This window comes from Nicotiana tabacum, chromosome 8 (genome assembly GCF_000715075.1).
Source record: "Nicotiana tabacum cultivar K326 chromosome 8, ASM71507v2, whole genome shotgun sequence".
Lineage (NCBI taxonomy): Eukaryota > Viridiplantae > Streptophyta > Magnoliopsida > Solanales > Solanaceae > Nicotiana > Nicotiana tabacum.
The window spans coordinates 46,022,349-46,036,827 of record NC_134087.1 but is presented as its reverse complement, the minus strand read 5'-3'; the positions used below and the strand labels follow the sequence as shown (position 1 = coordinate 46,036,827).

The 14,479-nt window shown below is 35.5% G+C and overlaps 1 protein-coding gene across 1 annotated transcript; it reads left to right on the top strand.

Moving 5' to 3' along the window:
* The first annotated feature begins 10,488 nt into the window (after nucleotides 1-10,488).
* LOC142163078 (secreted RxLR effector protein 161-like) lies at nucleotides 10,489-11,337 on the top strand. Its single transcript, XM_075220331.1, has 2 exons — nucleotides 10,489-10,527; nucleotides 10,657-11,337. Exons 1-2 carry the CDS (start codon nucleotides 10,489-10,491, stop codon nucleotides 11,335-11,337), a joined length of 720 nt encoding a protein of 239 aa, XP_075076432.1.
* Nucleotides 11,338-14,479: the final 3,142 nt, after the last annotated feature.

The following is a 14,479-nucleotide window of genomic DNA, read 5'->3' as shown; positions in this document are numbered from 1 at the left end:
AATCCCTTCTCATCCCAGGGCTCCTTACTAACCTGGGCGGACCACCTGGAAACTCCACCGGACCGCTGTTATGAAGCCGGAGAGAACCTTTTTTAACCTTGTCCCCCGGGCCCCGAGGCGAATGAGCCATGTTTTCAGGCCTAGGTGCTAAATTCCCTGACCAGCTCCTTTCAGCCCTGTAGCAATCAGATTTTTCTTTAATATTTTTATCAACATTGAATCTTGCCTTTAATTCATTTTCTGAATCTGTCCTCAGAATCTTGCAGGTCAAGCAGCTGAGACTCATATTTGAATATATAAAAGAAGAAGAAGAATAAGGAAAGATTGCTTGTGTGGATTATAGAATTAGGATAGCCTGTAAAGAGAGAAAGAAAAAAGGAAGATGAGTCTTTAATTACGTTGTTCAATTATCTTAAATTTCGGCCCTTCATGCATTAATGAACGTAAGAGAAAATGGGGGATTTTGTTACGAACTGATGTTTCTGAGATTGCATGAGTTGTTTTAGCTTTTCTTTTACCCATTTAATATTACTTTGAGACGCTAATTATTTGGTTGATAATGGCCAATCGTTTTGGCGTTCTGTTTAAGAATTGGATCCGAAAATGAAGCTGAATCAATTTTTAGTTAAAGGCTAATATACTTTCTTTGGCTCAAATTAATTTGAACTAAGCAGAGTGGTTGGGCAGAATTTTTACCCGTTACATAATTTTAGCCCATCCTAATCCAATGGGTCATTTTGGGTTCAACCCATTTTGACCCGTGTATTCCTCAGCTGCTGATCCAACCCGTTTAAACTTGGGTGGGTTACACATAAATGGATTAGAATTGACACCTCTATTGGAGGAGCACATGCAGCAAGAGATTTAGTGCCTCGCCAAAATCAATCATCACAAAAACACACGCAACACGGAAAAAAGGGAAGAAGAAGTATACCAAAAAGAGCACTCATCAAACAATACTAGACAATAGTTGTGTGCTTTTGCTGTCATCAACCACTTGATTATCACAGCCATTCACAGCCTAATGCATTTTCGTCTGTACATTAACCTTGACAATGAACGTCTATCCGACCTATTCAAACCATTTTCACTCCTATGGCCAATACATATATGTACGTAGGTGATTAGTTAGATCATTAACCTAAGACTAAAAGAATATTTATAATTGGATACTGAGTTTGTTGTATCCTAAAGCCTCAGGTCGATGTTTTACATCGCGCCATTCCATGATCTAAGTTTAATTTAAACCAGATCTAAATCTCAAGATTATGTTAGTTCTATGTCCCTAATAATGCCGAAAACAAACAAATATTAATGGTGGGGCGCATCATGTTATTTATCCTAGTGATAGAGTGCAAGTAAATGTGTTAGGTTGCGTCAGACCATATGGTCAACAATATTACACTCAAGTTGCCAATAGTGGTGACGATACTTTTTTTGAAAAAAATAAGGTTCCCGTCTATATAGTGACTGGGTTGCATTATATATACCAGCAGAATATACAAAGAGACTTCAATACAAAAATGTGTAGTAGTCGATACAAGGTACGTACACAGAACAAAGATTATACAACAACTTAGGTCACAAATAATTTTGTATTATCATATCTGATCCTTATAATAGGAAGTTGCTACTTACCCAACTGATAAGTGTTGGTATTATTTATAATGCAAAGTCAAAAAAAAAAAATTAAAATTCATTTACAATTAATAGCTATGGGTCTTTTTATTTTTCAAGTGTTCTATCTATTTCTAAGTAGCTTCTTGCATGAAGCCGTAAAGCCAAGTGTTGAATAGCTTTGACAAATGGCTATGCAAATCTATTATGTGTCTTCATGCATGGAAGACAAAGTACACTTGTTAATATTGAAGCCAAGTGGACTAGTATATTTGGACAAGTGTTAAAAGACTCTCCACACTTGTCATACATGCAACCTCCCTAGTTGCCTATAAATTGGAGGATCATTAGCTATCATATTCACTCAATTCTTAACCAATAATTCATCTTGCTAATCATTATTTTCTTCCTACAACATTTTAATTTTCTGTAACAGTTACAAAAAATACCTTCATCTTCTCTTCTTTCTGGCAACTGCTTTGTGCAAAGTCTAAACTTTCAGCCATGAGTGCACGTGTTTGGAAGTGCTGTGGAACCTTGGGAGCGACCGGTCTTAACGATTTGCACATAGTCGAGCCGAAATCGCTTTCGAGGCAGTGGCTTGCCACGACACAATATTTTTTTAATAAGTTATTCTTTCCTTCTTGTTCTTAGTCAATATTATCTACTCATTATTCTTACAATTTGAAAACGATTTCGCATATAATATTGACTAATGGCCACCACTTTGAACAAAACACTTCCTGATCTCTCAAAGTTTGAGCCTTTAGATGGTAACTGTAAACATCTAATTTTTGCTCTTTCTATTTCTCCTGCATTATATTTTCATAGGTTTATTATGTGTGTTTATAGATTCTAGCATTGGATTATTAAGGGGTTTTTAAGGTTTGGATTAATGCCATTTTCAGTTGAGTTATGCACAAATCAGGCCCAATTTTTTAGCCCAATTTGGCTGACCCAGTCCAATTGTTGTTTTGCCAAGACCCGGATCAAAACGACGTAGTTTCATAATAAAACTACGCAGTTTCACTAAATGAAACAAGATCAAATCTTACCCATCCATTCCATATTGATCCAATGACTCTCATTCACTCTTGGCCTAGGTATTTAAAGCCTAAAAAATCTGAAAATTGTCCCCATTTTCACCGATAATTCTTTTCTCCTTCCTCTCTCTTCTCTCTCTCTTCACTCTCTCTGTGTCGCCTCTACGCCGCCGCCGGAAATCACCCACCGGCGGCAGACCACCTCCAAACACCTTCAAATTCACACCATGTAATCTCCACAACCTCCTCTTTTCATATCTCCAAACCAAATCCTTCAAAAACTCCTCAAACTCCTTGAATCTTAGATCTAGGAAATTTTACCTGTTGCTTTTTTGCCCAAATTCTTGAAGCTCCAACCACTACCACCCCACAATATCTACATCAATGGATAGAGCTCCTCAAGACCTACCTATTGATGTCAATTCTACCCCAAAATTCGGCTACCAAAATTCGGCCAAATTCCAGCGACCTCCCCGAATACCCTCTTTTGGCATACCACCATTTTTTTGGCCACTTGAATTGTAAAATGGTAAAAATCTTATTCTTTTTCGTGGCTGATTTTTTATTTTATTTTTATTTTTCAGATTTTATTTTGTCTATTATTAATTATTTTAGTATTAGTTATTGAAGTTTGAAATGTTAAATTTTCTGTTTTTACACTTGTTGAAGTAGTAAAATAGTTTTGTATTGATAAAAGTGAGGTAGTGAAGAATACTCAAGAGTATATGGTACTTGTTTGGTTGTTTATTTACTGCTTCAAGACTCTTTGAGTACAACACTCAAAAGTCAAATTGTTTGATAAGAAAATATAGACTTTTGGACAGTGTTTGAATAAAAGTGTAACGACCCGACCGGTCGTTTTGAACTTTTGCACTTTGATCGCCAGTTCCTGGGCATGACTTGCCCCGTGTAACGTATTATGACTGATGTAGATTGTTGGTTTTGGTTTTCAAAAAAAATCAGAATGAATTTGAAGGAACAGTCTCAGTTGAAAGCTTTGAATTTGAAAGGTTTGACTAAGAGTTGACTTATTTGTATATGAGCTCGGATAGAAAATTTTATGATTTGGATAGCTTCTTTGGGTGATTTATGACTTAGGAGCACGATCGGAATGCATTTTGGAAGTCCGTGGAAAGATTTGGCTTGAATGACAAAGTTAATATTTTGGCGAATTCCGGTCGATAGGTGAGATTTTGATCCGAGGGTCGGAATGGAATTTCGAGAGTTGTTGTAGCTTCGTTATGTCATTTTTGATGTGTGTGCAAAATTTTAGGCCATTTGGACGTCGCTTGGTCGACTTTTTGATCGAATTCGGATTTCGGAAGTTTTGGAATTCTTAGGCTTGAATCCGAGGGTGATTTGATGTTTTGATGTTATTTTGAGCGTTCCGAAGGTTGGAACAAGTTTGAATTATGTTATTGGATGTGTTGGAATGTTTGGTCGGGGTCCCATGAGGCTCAGATATGTTTTGGAAGAGTTTTTGGAAGATTTTGCCGTTTTGAGCATAAGCATGTAATGATCCAAAGGTCCATTTTTAGTTCTATTGATTGAAATTTGATTTCGGGACTTTTGGAATTTTGATAATGAATTATAGGGCTGATCTAGAAAGTTTGGTCTAATTTTATCAAGTCGGGATTGGGTTTTTGACACGAAACATGAGTTAATTGTTTAACGAGCGAAATGCGTATTGAACTGAGCAAATGAGCTCCTAATTGAGCTTCGACTGAAGGGTTATGTTAGTATTATTATTTGTGACTCATAGGAACAAGAATCATCGAATTCCGAGTTCGTATGATGGAGTTAGAGCCTTTTTAGTGAAAAGAAAAGCTGTTGCAATTTTCTGGGCAGTTTCTGCATTTTTCGCACGTGTGAACAGTAATCGCACCTGCGCGAACAGTATTCGTATACAGTACCATGTACAATAAACATGAACATTATCCGTGTACAGTACCCGTGTACAGTACATATGAACAGTAACCCGTATACAATACCCATGAACAGTAAAATGCGTGAATAGTAACCACGGAAATTCTGGACAGAATATTGAGTTCTGAAAATGGGACTTCATCCCATTTTCCATTTTTACCAAATTGGAGCTCGGGGAGAGGCGATTTTTGGGAGATTTTCAGAGAAAACAACGGGGTAAGTGTTCTTAACTTAATTTTGGTTAGATTACCCGAATCTATTACTAGTTTTGGCATTTAATTGGTGATTTTAGTTGAGAAAATCTTGAAAACCCTCTTGGTTTAATTTGAAGATTTGAGGGTCGAGTTGATGTCGGATTTTAGTAAAATTGGTATGGTTGGACTCGTGGTTGGATGAGGTTTCATATTCCGTAATCTTTGTTGGGTTCCGAGACGTGGGCCCCACGGGCGAATTTTGAGGGCAATTTCGGATTTTTAATGGAAAATGTAGAATTTCATATGGAATTAATTCCTATAATTTTTATTAACTGAATCGAATTATTGTGGCTAGATTCGAGGCATTCGGAGGTCGATTTGAGAGACAAAAGCATCGCGAACTAGAGGATTAGCCGGTTCGAGGTGAGTAATGATTGTAAATGATGTCCTGAGGGTTTGAAACCCCGGATTTGCACATCGTACTGCTATATTGAGGTGAGACACGTGCTGGATGATGAGCGTGGGGTCTTTTATTACTGGGGATTGTGCCTTGGTCCATCCCGATTGATGATTTTACCGCATATTTGATTGAAACTTATTTGTTATCATCATGATTTGGGCTGATTGCCATACTTGGGCTTCGTGCCAATTATTTGAATCCTTTGAGAATTTTTATCACTATTTCCTCACTGTTTTGACTTATATTTAAACTCAGTCCTGGTGATAATTATTGTTTTACAAACTCAGCCGCTTTTATGCAGATTTGAAAACTCAAATGATATTTCTAAATGGTATTTTGGGCTGAGAACTACTGTTTTACAAATAGCCCGAGGATCTATTACTGATCTGATATTGAGCCCGAAGGGCTGTTACTGTTCTGATATTGAGCCCGAGGGGTTGTTACTGTTCTGATATTGAGCCCGAGGGGCTGACACTGTTCTGATACTGAGCCTGAGGGGCTGGTTCTGTTGATATTATGCCCGAGGGGCGGTTTGTTGTACATGTTTTGCTCGAAGGGCTATTTATATTTTTATCATTTTTGTTACTCACTTGTAAACTACTTGCTTTACTTGTTGAAAAAAAGGGATTTTCAGTTGATTTCTCACCGCTTTACTGTTTAAAGTGATTTCTTGCCTTCAGTCTTTATTTATTATTATTACTCACTGAGTCGGAGTACTCACATTACTCCCTGCACCTTGTGTGCAGATTCAGGTATGTTTTGGTTGATCGGAGGCAGAGTCATCAGGGTTTAGCAAGGTAGCTGTCGGCGTTCGCAGCACTGCTTTTCTCTCTCCTCATTTCATTAGTCTGTATTTGTACACTCCAGGCTTTCAGTTGTATTTATACCCTAGTAGATGCTCGTGACTTGTGACACCCCGGTTAGGGCTGTGTCGGGTTGTGCTTCCGTTAATTATATCATTAAATCATATTTAAACTGTTTATTAATGTTTAACTATTTTTGAAAAGGGGATATGGGTTTGTTGGCTGGCCTTGTCTTCACGAGAGGCGCCATCACGACCGGAGCGGGGTTTGGGTCGTGACAAAAAGTCTGTCTTTGAATAGTGGAGAGCAGATTTTCTTTTAAAATACCTGACAAGATTTGAACTAGAAAGTCTTGCTTTTTGAATTTAAGAGCAGATTTTGTAGAAAAATCTGTCAAAAAGATTGATTTTTAATTTTTGAAATAGCTGGTTGTTTTGATACATAAAGGAGACACATTTGTTTTACTCTAACACGGACAAGAGATCGAGATAGACAAAAAAAACTTGAGAGAAAAATTAGCAGCTGAACATAAAGATAGCAAGCTGAAATTGTGAGCTTGGTGAGTGAATCTTAGAGGGCAAACTTTTAGAAAAGTATAAGTCTTCTTTAGAGTTGGTTCTAGGTCTTTCTGTAAGGTTTTCGGGTTGTCTTAACACTTGAGTTGTTGTTGTTTCTGCTGTATGTGCTGTTATATTTCTGTTGTTGCACTGTTGTATATTACTATTCTACAAACCAGGTAACTTTCAAATTCTTATATTGCAGATTCTTGATGATAATAAGAAGGATTTGATTTGGTTTGGGTTGACGGAACATGTTAGATCTGATTTTGTTTCAAGATGAATGTTATATTAGTATTATTATCATGTAAATCTTTTAGAAATTAGTTAAAATATCTGTTCTTCTTTATGTATGTGATTGAAATTTTATTCTGTCAAGTTTACTTAGTTTAAGCAACATGGGTCAAATAAGCTAAAATATGTGGTATAATGACAATAGAAAGTAAGTTGAGCTTTTCTTTAAAATCGACAGCTTGTCTTTTGTTAGATAAAATAAGTGGCACAATACCATAAAAGTTTAGCATGAACTTTCCTAGATTTAATGTCTTGCCTTAGTTAAAAAATAATTCTTATAATATCATTTTTTTGTCGAATAAGTAATAAAAAATGAGTTTAAGCACAATTTTTTTAACGCTAGGCAACTAGTAGGCGCGTTTTTGATAATTTAATATTATTAAAATATTTTTATTTTTTATTTTATTTTTATAAATAAAAGCAGACATAAGAAAAGCAAAAAAATCAAATAAATCACAGTTTTACCCAAAATTAATTTAAGCCAAATGTAGTCAATAAAGTGACCGTGCTAGAACCACGGGACTCGGGAATGCCTTACACCTTCTCCCCAGTCAACAGAATTCCTTACTCGAACTTTGTTTTCGCAGACCGATAAAAATAGAGTCAAACCTTCCTTTGACTAGGGATTCAAATAAAAAGGTGACATGGAATACCCAAAAATCAATTCCAAGTGGTGACTCTGAATAACAAAAATAATCCTTATTTCAAAATTTGTCTCTTTAATTGGAAAAACTTTTTAACACACAAAATCCATAAATTATCTTTATGGAGGGGTAAAAAGGGGTGTGATAGTAACAACTATAAGCATTGGTCCCAGAAACTTTTAATTTTCTTTGAACAATTAGAAGTTGATTATATTTTGTTTAACGATCCTCCTGCTGATATTGTTTCTGATAATTCTAATTCTGCCAATATTGTTGTTGTTGATGATGATGCTAAGAAGAAATTTGAAAAGGATAATAAAACTATGAGAGGGCATCTGCTTAACCATATGACTAACCCTCTCTTTGATTTGTTTATAAATTATAAATCTGCTAAAGTCGTATGGGACAGTTTGGAGAAGAAATATGGTGCTGATGACGCATGAAACAAGAAGTATGTCGTTGGAAAGTGGATCAAGTTTCAGATGGTTGATGATAAGCCAATCATGAAACAGGTTCACGAGTATGAGAACTTGACTGCTGATGTTTTGAACGAGAGAATGGAGATGTGTGAGATTCTTCAGGCTAATGTTCTGCTTGAAAAGTTTCCACCTTTTTGGAGTGATTACAAGAATCAACGAAACACAAAAAGAAAAACTTAATTCTTCAAGAACTAATCAGTCACATGGGGACTGAGGAAACAAACCGTCTCAAAGATGAGGAATCTGAACGACATAAGGATAAGATGAAATCTCTCTCTCTTAATTCTTCTAAAACTAACCTTGTGGAATCTTCTTGTACGTTCGTGAAAGATAGGTTTAAAGGAAAACAGAAGGAAGGTCAGAAGAAAGGACATGTGAAGAAGCAGAATTACTTCAACAAGCCGAAGGGCCATATTCAAAGGTCGAAAGGACATTGCTATGTCTGCGGTAAAATTGGTCACAAGGCTTTTTAGTGCAACCAGAGACAAGGACAAAGCTCAAAGATTGGAGGAAAAGCTCCAATCCAAGCTAACCTTACTGAGGGTGGTGATGTCATTGCTGCTGTGGTTGTTGAGGCGAACATGGTGGCTAACAAGACTGACTGGATACATGCGCTTCAAGACACCTTTGCGCCAACAAGGAATTGTTTCACGACTTTGAGTAATCTACTGATGGCGAGTGTGTCTACATGGGTAACTCCACTATAGCTAGAGTTATGGGTAAAGGAACAATTCTCCTTAAGTTAACTTCTGGAAAAACCTGAGCCTTGAACAATGTTCTATATGTATCCTCCCTTCGTAGAAACTTAGTTTCTGGTGCTCTTCTCAACAAAGTAGTCCTTAAACTTGTTTTTAAATCTGATAAAGTTATTATTTCTCGTGGATGAGACTTTGTTGGGAAGGATTACCTTAGTGGGGGTTTATTTGTACTGAACATCGCTCAAGAGATTACTAATAATGCTAGTACTTTCAATTCTGCTTATATTGTTGAGTCTATTGATTTGTGGCATGGTAGACTAGGTCATGTTAATATTGTTTCTATTAAAAGACTTAGAAAAATAGAATTAGTTCCTGCAGTTAATGTTGATAATTTTTCTAAGTGTCCTGTTTGTGTAGAAGCAAAACATACCAAAAAGTCTTTTAAAAATGTAACTAGTAGAAAAATAGAATTGCTTGAACTAGTACATTCAGACTTAGCAGATTTCAAGAACACTATTAGTAAGGGTGAAAAAAAAATACTACATCACCTTTGTAGATGACTTTTTTAGATACACTAAGGTATATCTTCTTAAGTCAAAAGATGAGGCTGAAAGTATATTTTTGAAATACAAGGCAGAAGTAGAGAATCAATTAGATAGAAAAATCAAGAGGCTTAGGTCTGACAGGGGTGGTGAATATAGTACTAATACTTTAGAAGCCTTTTTTGAGAAAAATGGTATTATACATGAGATTAGTGCTCCCTATACTCCCCAACAAAATGGTGTAGCCGAACAGAAACCCTTAAGGAAATGATGAATTCCGTACTTTTGAGTTCGGGTTTATCTGATAATATGTGAGGGAAAGCTGTTTTATCTGCATGCTATGTTCTTAATAAAGTCCCTCATAAGAAGTTAGATAAAACCCCCTATGAGTTATGGAAAGGGTTTGCCCCTAACTTGAAAATTCTGAAAGTGTGGGGGTGTTTGGCTAAGTTTGGTCTACCAGATTTTAAACAAGTAACTATTGGACCTAAGACCTTTGATGCTATTTTCATTGGTTATGCTCAAAATAGTGTTGTATATAGATTTATGTCTTTGAATGATAGTTTTATTTGTGAATCTAGAGATGCAAAATTTTTCATGTTTTTCCATTGAAAAATAATGTGCCTAGTGTTGTGCCTAATAATGCTTCTACATCTATATCTGTTAATTCTCATATTGTGCCTTCTTCTAGTGTTACTGCTAATGAATATGAAAATGAACTTAGAAGAAGTAAGAGGCGTAGAATTGAAGCTAGCTTTGGTGCTGACTTTATTACTACTTTCTTGACTGAAAATATTGATCTTGATGTTTTGAGTGATGAATTAGTGTCAATATATTTAATAGGAGAAAACCCTAAGACATATAGTGAAGCAATGGGGTCAAAAGATGCTAGTTTTTGGAAAGAAGCCATTAAAAGTGAATTAGACTCTATAGTTTCTAATCACACAAGAGACTTGTCTGATTTGCCTAAAGGTTGTAAACCATAAGTAGCAAGTGGATATTTAAGAAAAAATTGAGACCTGATGGTACAATTGAGAAATATAAGGCCATACTTATTATTAGAGGTTTTAACCAAAAGAAAGACATTGATTACTTTGATACTTATTCTCCTGTGACTAAGATAGAAACTATAAGAACTCTTATTGCTTTAGCCATTATTAATAATTTAGTGATACATCAAGTGAATGTTAAAACAGCTTTCCTAAATGGTGATTTAAAGGAAGAGATCTAAATGTCTCAACCTGAGGGATTTGTGATCCAAGAGAATAAAGTATGCAAATTGAGAAAGTCTTTGTATGGTCTAAAGCAGACACCTAAGCAATGATACAAAAAGTTTAATAGCACATTAGTGGTTAATGGTTTTGTTGTTAATGTATCTGATACTTGTGTTTATTCCAAGATGATAGGATCAGATTGTGTTATTATATGTTTGTATGTGGATGACATATTAATCTTTGGCCCTAATGTGAATGTCATTAATAAGACTAAGAATTTTTTGTCTTCTAAATTTGAAATGAAAGATCTTGGAGAAGCAGATGTGATTTTAGGGGTTAAAATCAAAAGAACCTCTTATGGTTTTTCATTGTCTCAGTCTCATTATGTTGAGAAAATGTTGAAAAGGTTCAATTGTTTTGATGTAGCACCTGTGAGAACTCCTTATGATCCTAGCATACACCTGAAAAAGAATAAGAAATCTAGTATTTCTCAAACTGAGTATGCTAAGATAATTGGTAGTATAATGTTTCTCATGAATTATACACGACCTGATATTGCTTTTGCTGTTAGTAGATTGAGTAGATATACTCACAACTCTAGTAGTGAATACTGGATTGTTCTTCATCGTTTGCTAAGGTATTTGAGAGGTACTATGGATTGGTGTTTGCATTTTAATAAATTTCATGCTGTTTTAGAAGAATTTTGTGATGCAAACTGGGTTACTGACAATGATGAAGTTAGCTCTACTAGTGGCTATATGTTTACTTTGGGTGCAGGTGCTATTTCATGGAAGTCTTCAAAACAGACTTGTATAACACGATCTACTATGGAGTCTGAATTCATTGCTCTTGAGTTGGCAGGGTAAGAAGCCGAGTGGTTGAGAAACTTATTGGCAGACGTGCCTTTGTGGGGAAGACAAGATTCACCAGTTTCTTTACATTGTGATTCACAGGCGACAATTGGAATTGCCAAAAATAGTGTGTACAATGGAAAAAAAAAGACATATCCGCATTAGGCATGGCGCGGTAAAATAGTTGTTGAAACATGGTGTTATTTCCTTAGAATATGTAAGATCCGAAAGAAATTTGGCGGATCCTTTAACAAAGGGTTTGGCAAGGAGAGTTATCCTTGAAACGTCGAGGGGGACGGGGCTAAAGCCCATGGATTGAGGAAATATGACGGATACTGTTTGTGGTCAAACAAAGCCATATGAGACCTCAATATGCACTACATTTCCTATCCTTCTGGCGTATGGTAGTACTTTATAAGGTTGAACTTACTTTGCTCTTAATGATTCCATAGCCTTAAGGCAGTCTATGTGTAGATAGACTTGATGGAATCACCTATGTGAGTGTAAAGGTACGGTCGCCCTTTATGAAAGACTTGAAATGTCTTTCTAGAGCACTCCTGAGACCCAAGGTATGTGCATGGCCATTAAAGCACTTTGTTAGTATCGCGAAGTTTGCATAAAATTAAGGATATAGTATATGTTGTGGGGGTCTCAACTAATTCCATTAAGTTCAAGAGTACTTCACTTTGTGGATGTTAGTTGTTGCCTCATTTCACTACGTGTTTATTCAAATCGAAAGATATTGACACTTAAGTACATGTTCTTTCTTTTGCCCAGAATTATTTTATGTTTGTCTTTGCATTAGTGGGGGACTGTTGGTATTATTTATAATGCAAAGTCAAAAATTTCTTTTTGAAAATCCATTTACAACCAATAGCCATGAGTCTTTTTATTTTTCAAGTGTTCTATCTATTTCTAAGTGGCTTCTTGCATGAAGCCTTAAAGCCAAGTGTTGAATAGCTTTGACAAATGGCTATGCAAATCTATCATGTGTCTTCATGCATGGAAGACTAAGTACACTTGTTAATATTGAAGCCAAGTGGACTAATATATTTGGACAAGTGTTAAAAGACTCTCCACACTTGTCATACATGCAACCTCCCTAATTGCCTATAAATAGGATGATCATTAGTCATTATATTCACTCAATTCTTAACCAATAATTCATCTTGCTAATCATTATTTTCTTCCTACAACATTTTAATTTTCTGTAACAGCTACAAAAAATACCTTCATCTTCTCTTCTTTCTGGGCAACTGCTTTGTGCAAATTCTAAACTTCCAGTCATGAGTGCACGTGTTTGGAGGTGCTGTAGAACTCTGGGGAGCGACCGATCTTAACGAATTGCATCCAATCGGGCCAAAATCACTTTCAAGGCAGTGTTCTTAGTCAATATTATTTACTCATTTTTCTTACAATAAGGTCCCATAATAGGGATATCCTGATAATCAAACAGGATAAAGGCATCTTGAAGGCAGGAACTATATGTTTCGCTAAACCATCGGGCACTTGATTTGCTTCTCTAAATCACTGATTTACCTCAAAATTTTGCTTGGAGATTAAAATCTTTGCGGTGTCCTCTATAAATGCTTTGAGTTTGCAATTAACTGCTGTGTAATTAAGCATATTTGCCGCTATGAGGGAGTCCAATTGATCAATTTTTGTGTTGTTTGTATTTTATATATACATGTGATACATTTCTTGTAATCGTCATCCATTAACTGAAACCTTCACATAGCTCATTTAGGGGTGGACATCGGTCGGTTCGGTTCTGAATCTTATCGATTTAGCATATCGGTTATTGGTTTATAAATTTGATAAACCGATAACCAAACCGATAAGATATCAGTTATCGGTTATTGATCACAATTGGTTCGGTTATCGGTTTACCTGATAAGATAACTCAATCTAGAGTTAAGCAAAAAAGAGAAGATAATTTACTGGAGTTAAGCAAAAAAGAGAAGAATTCACATATAATATACTACCCATTTATGCGTTCTGTTCAGTAGCCACAACTAGAATAATATTAATTCTTCAACAATAGTTGTCCAAATAGTAATTTCACCTTAAAATTAACAAGTCCAAACATATAGTACTAACAGTCCAAGATAAACTGGATGTTGTTTGTCAAATGCCTAACCTGAAAAAAGAAACTATAGAGCAAAACCTTGATTTGTGCATGGGCAATACTAACACAGAAATGAAAAACATCTAGAAGGCAAGAAAATGTTATCCTGTTGTCAAAGCTCAACGTACTGTACAGAAGAATAATGTTCAAAAATATAACCGAAACTGACAAAGATTGTCGATTTAGAATTGATAAGTGCGAAGAGAAATTGGTAGTAGGTATAGGCTGCACAACGTGAGCTCACAAAATTAAGAAACGAAAATAAAAAAATAAAGAATCATTAACAGTCAAAAATACCAATATGAAGATGAATTTTATTATAGAAATTAAAAGCCTAATGTATAAGACTAAAGACTTATGCTAGAAGTAACTAGTAAGGTCTATAAAGAATAAAGATAAAACAATTGAAGAGTGCAACTGAGAAAGAATACAAGAGAATGAACTGAAGCCCTAGCATATGTATATACTTAAGGGTAAAGTCGTATTTTTATTAATTCTTATTGGGTTATCGGTTAACCCATTAGCAAAATTGGTAAACCGAGGCCGAACCGATAACCCAATAGTGAAAAAATTCTAAACCGTTACCGAATCGTTAATCCAATAATCCGATACCGATAACTCAATAAATAATTAACGGTACGGGTTATCAGTTTTACCGGATATATGCCAAGCCCTAAGCTCATTTGTAGTACAAATACAAATTAAATAACTGTTGATACAAGCTAAGATATTTTATTTTGCCTTCCACTCGGGCATTACTTTGTTTCTCGATCTTACTACATGACTGTCTCATCTCCAAGTGCAACGTCCACCTGATGTAGATGAGTTCTTTTTTTTTTTTCTTTTTTCTTTTTTCATATATCGTTTCTGCTGTCCATTGTCTGGGTACAAAGAATTCCCCTTGTTCCTGCAATCAACATTACTTACGATACGACGTTTTTTGGACATTAAGAAGAGAGACTCGTACTTAAATAAGCTATATATATATATATATATATATGCCCCATAAATTAATTTGCCTATCTTGCA

Coding starts and splice junctions, on each gene's coding strand:
- LOC142163078 (XM_075220331.1), top strand. CDS start 10,489: ATGTCTCAACCTGAGGGATTTGTGATCCAAGAGAATAAA. Junction 10,528..10,656: donor TTGTGATCCAAGAGAATAAA/GTATGCAAATTG, acceptor GTTTATTCCAAG/ATGATAGGATCAGATTGTGT.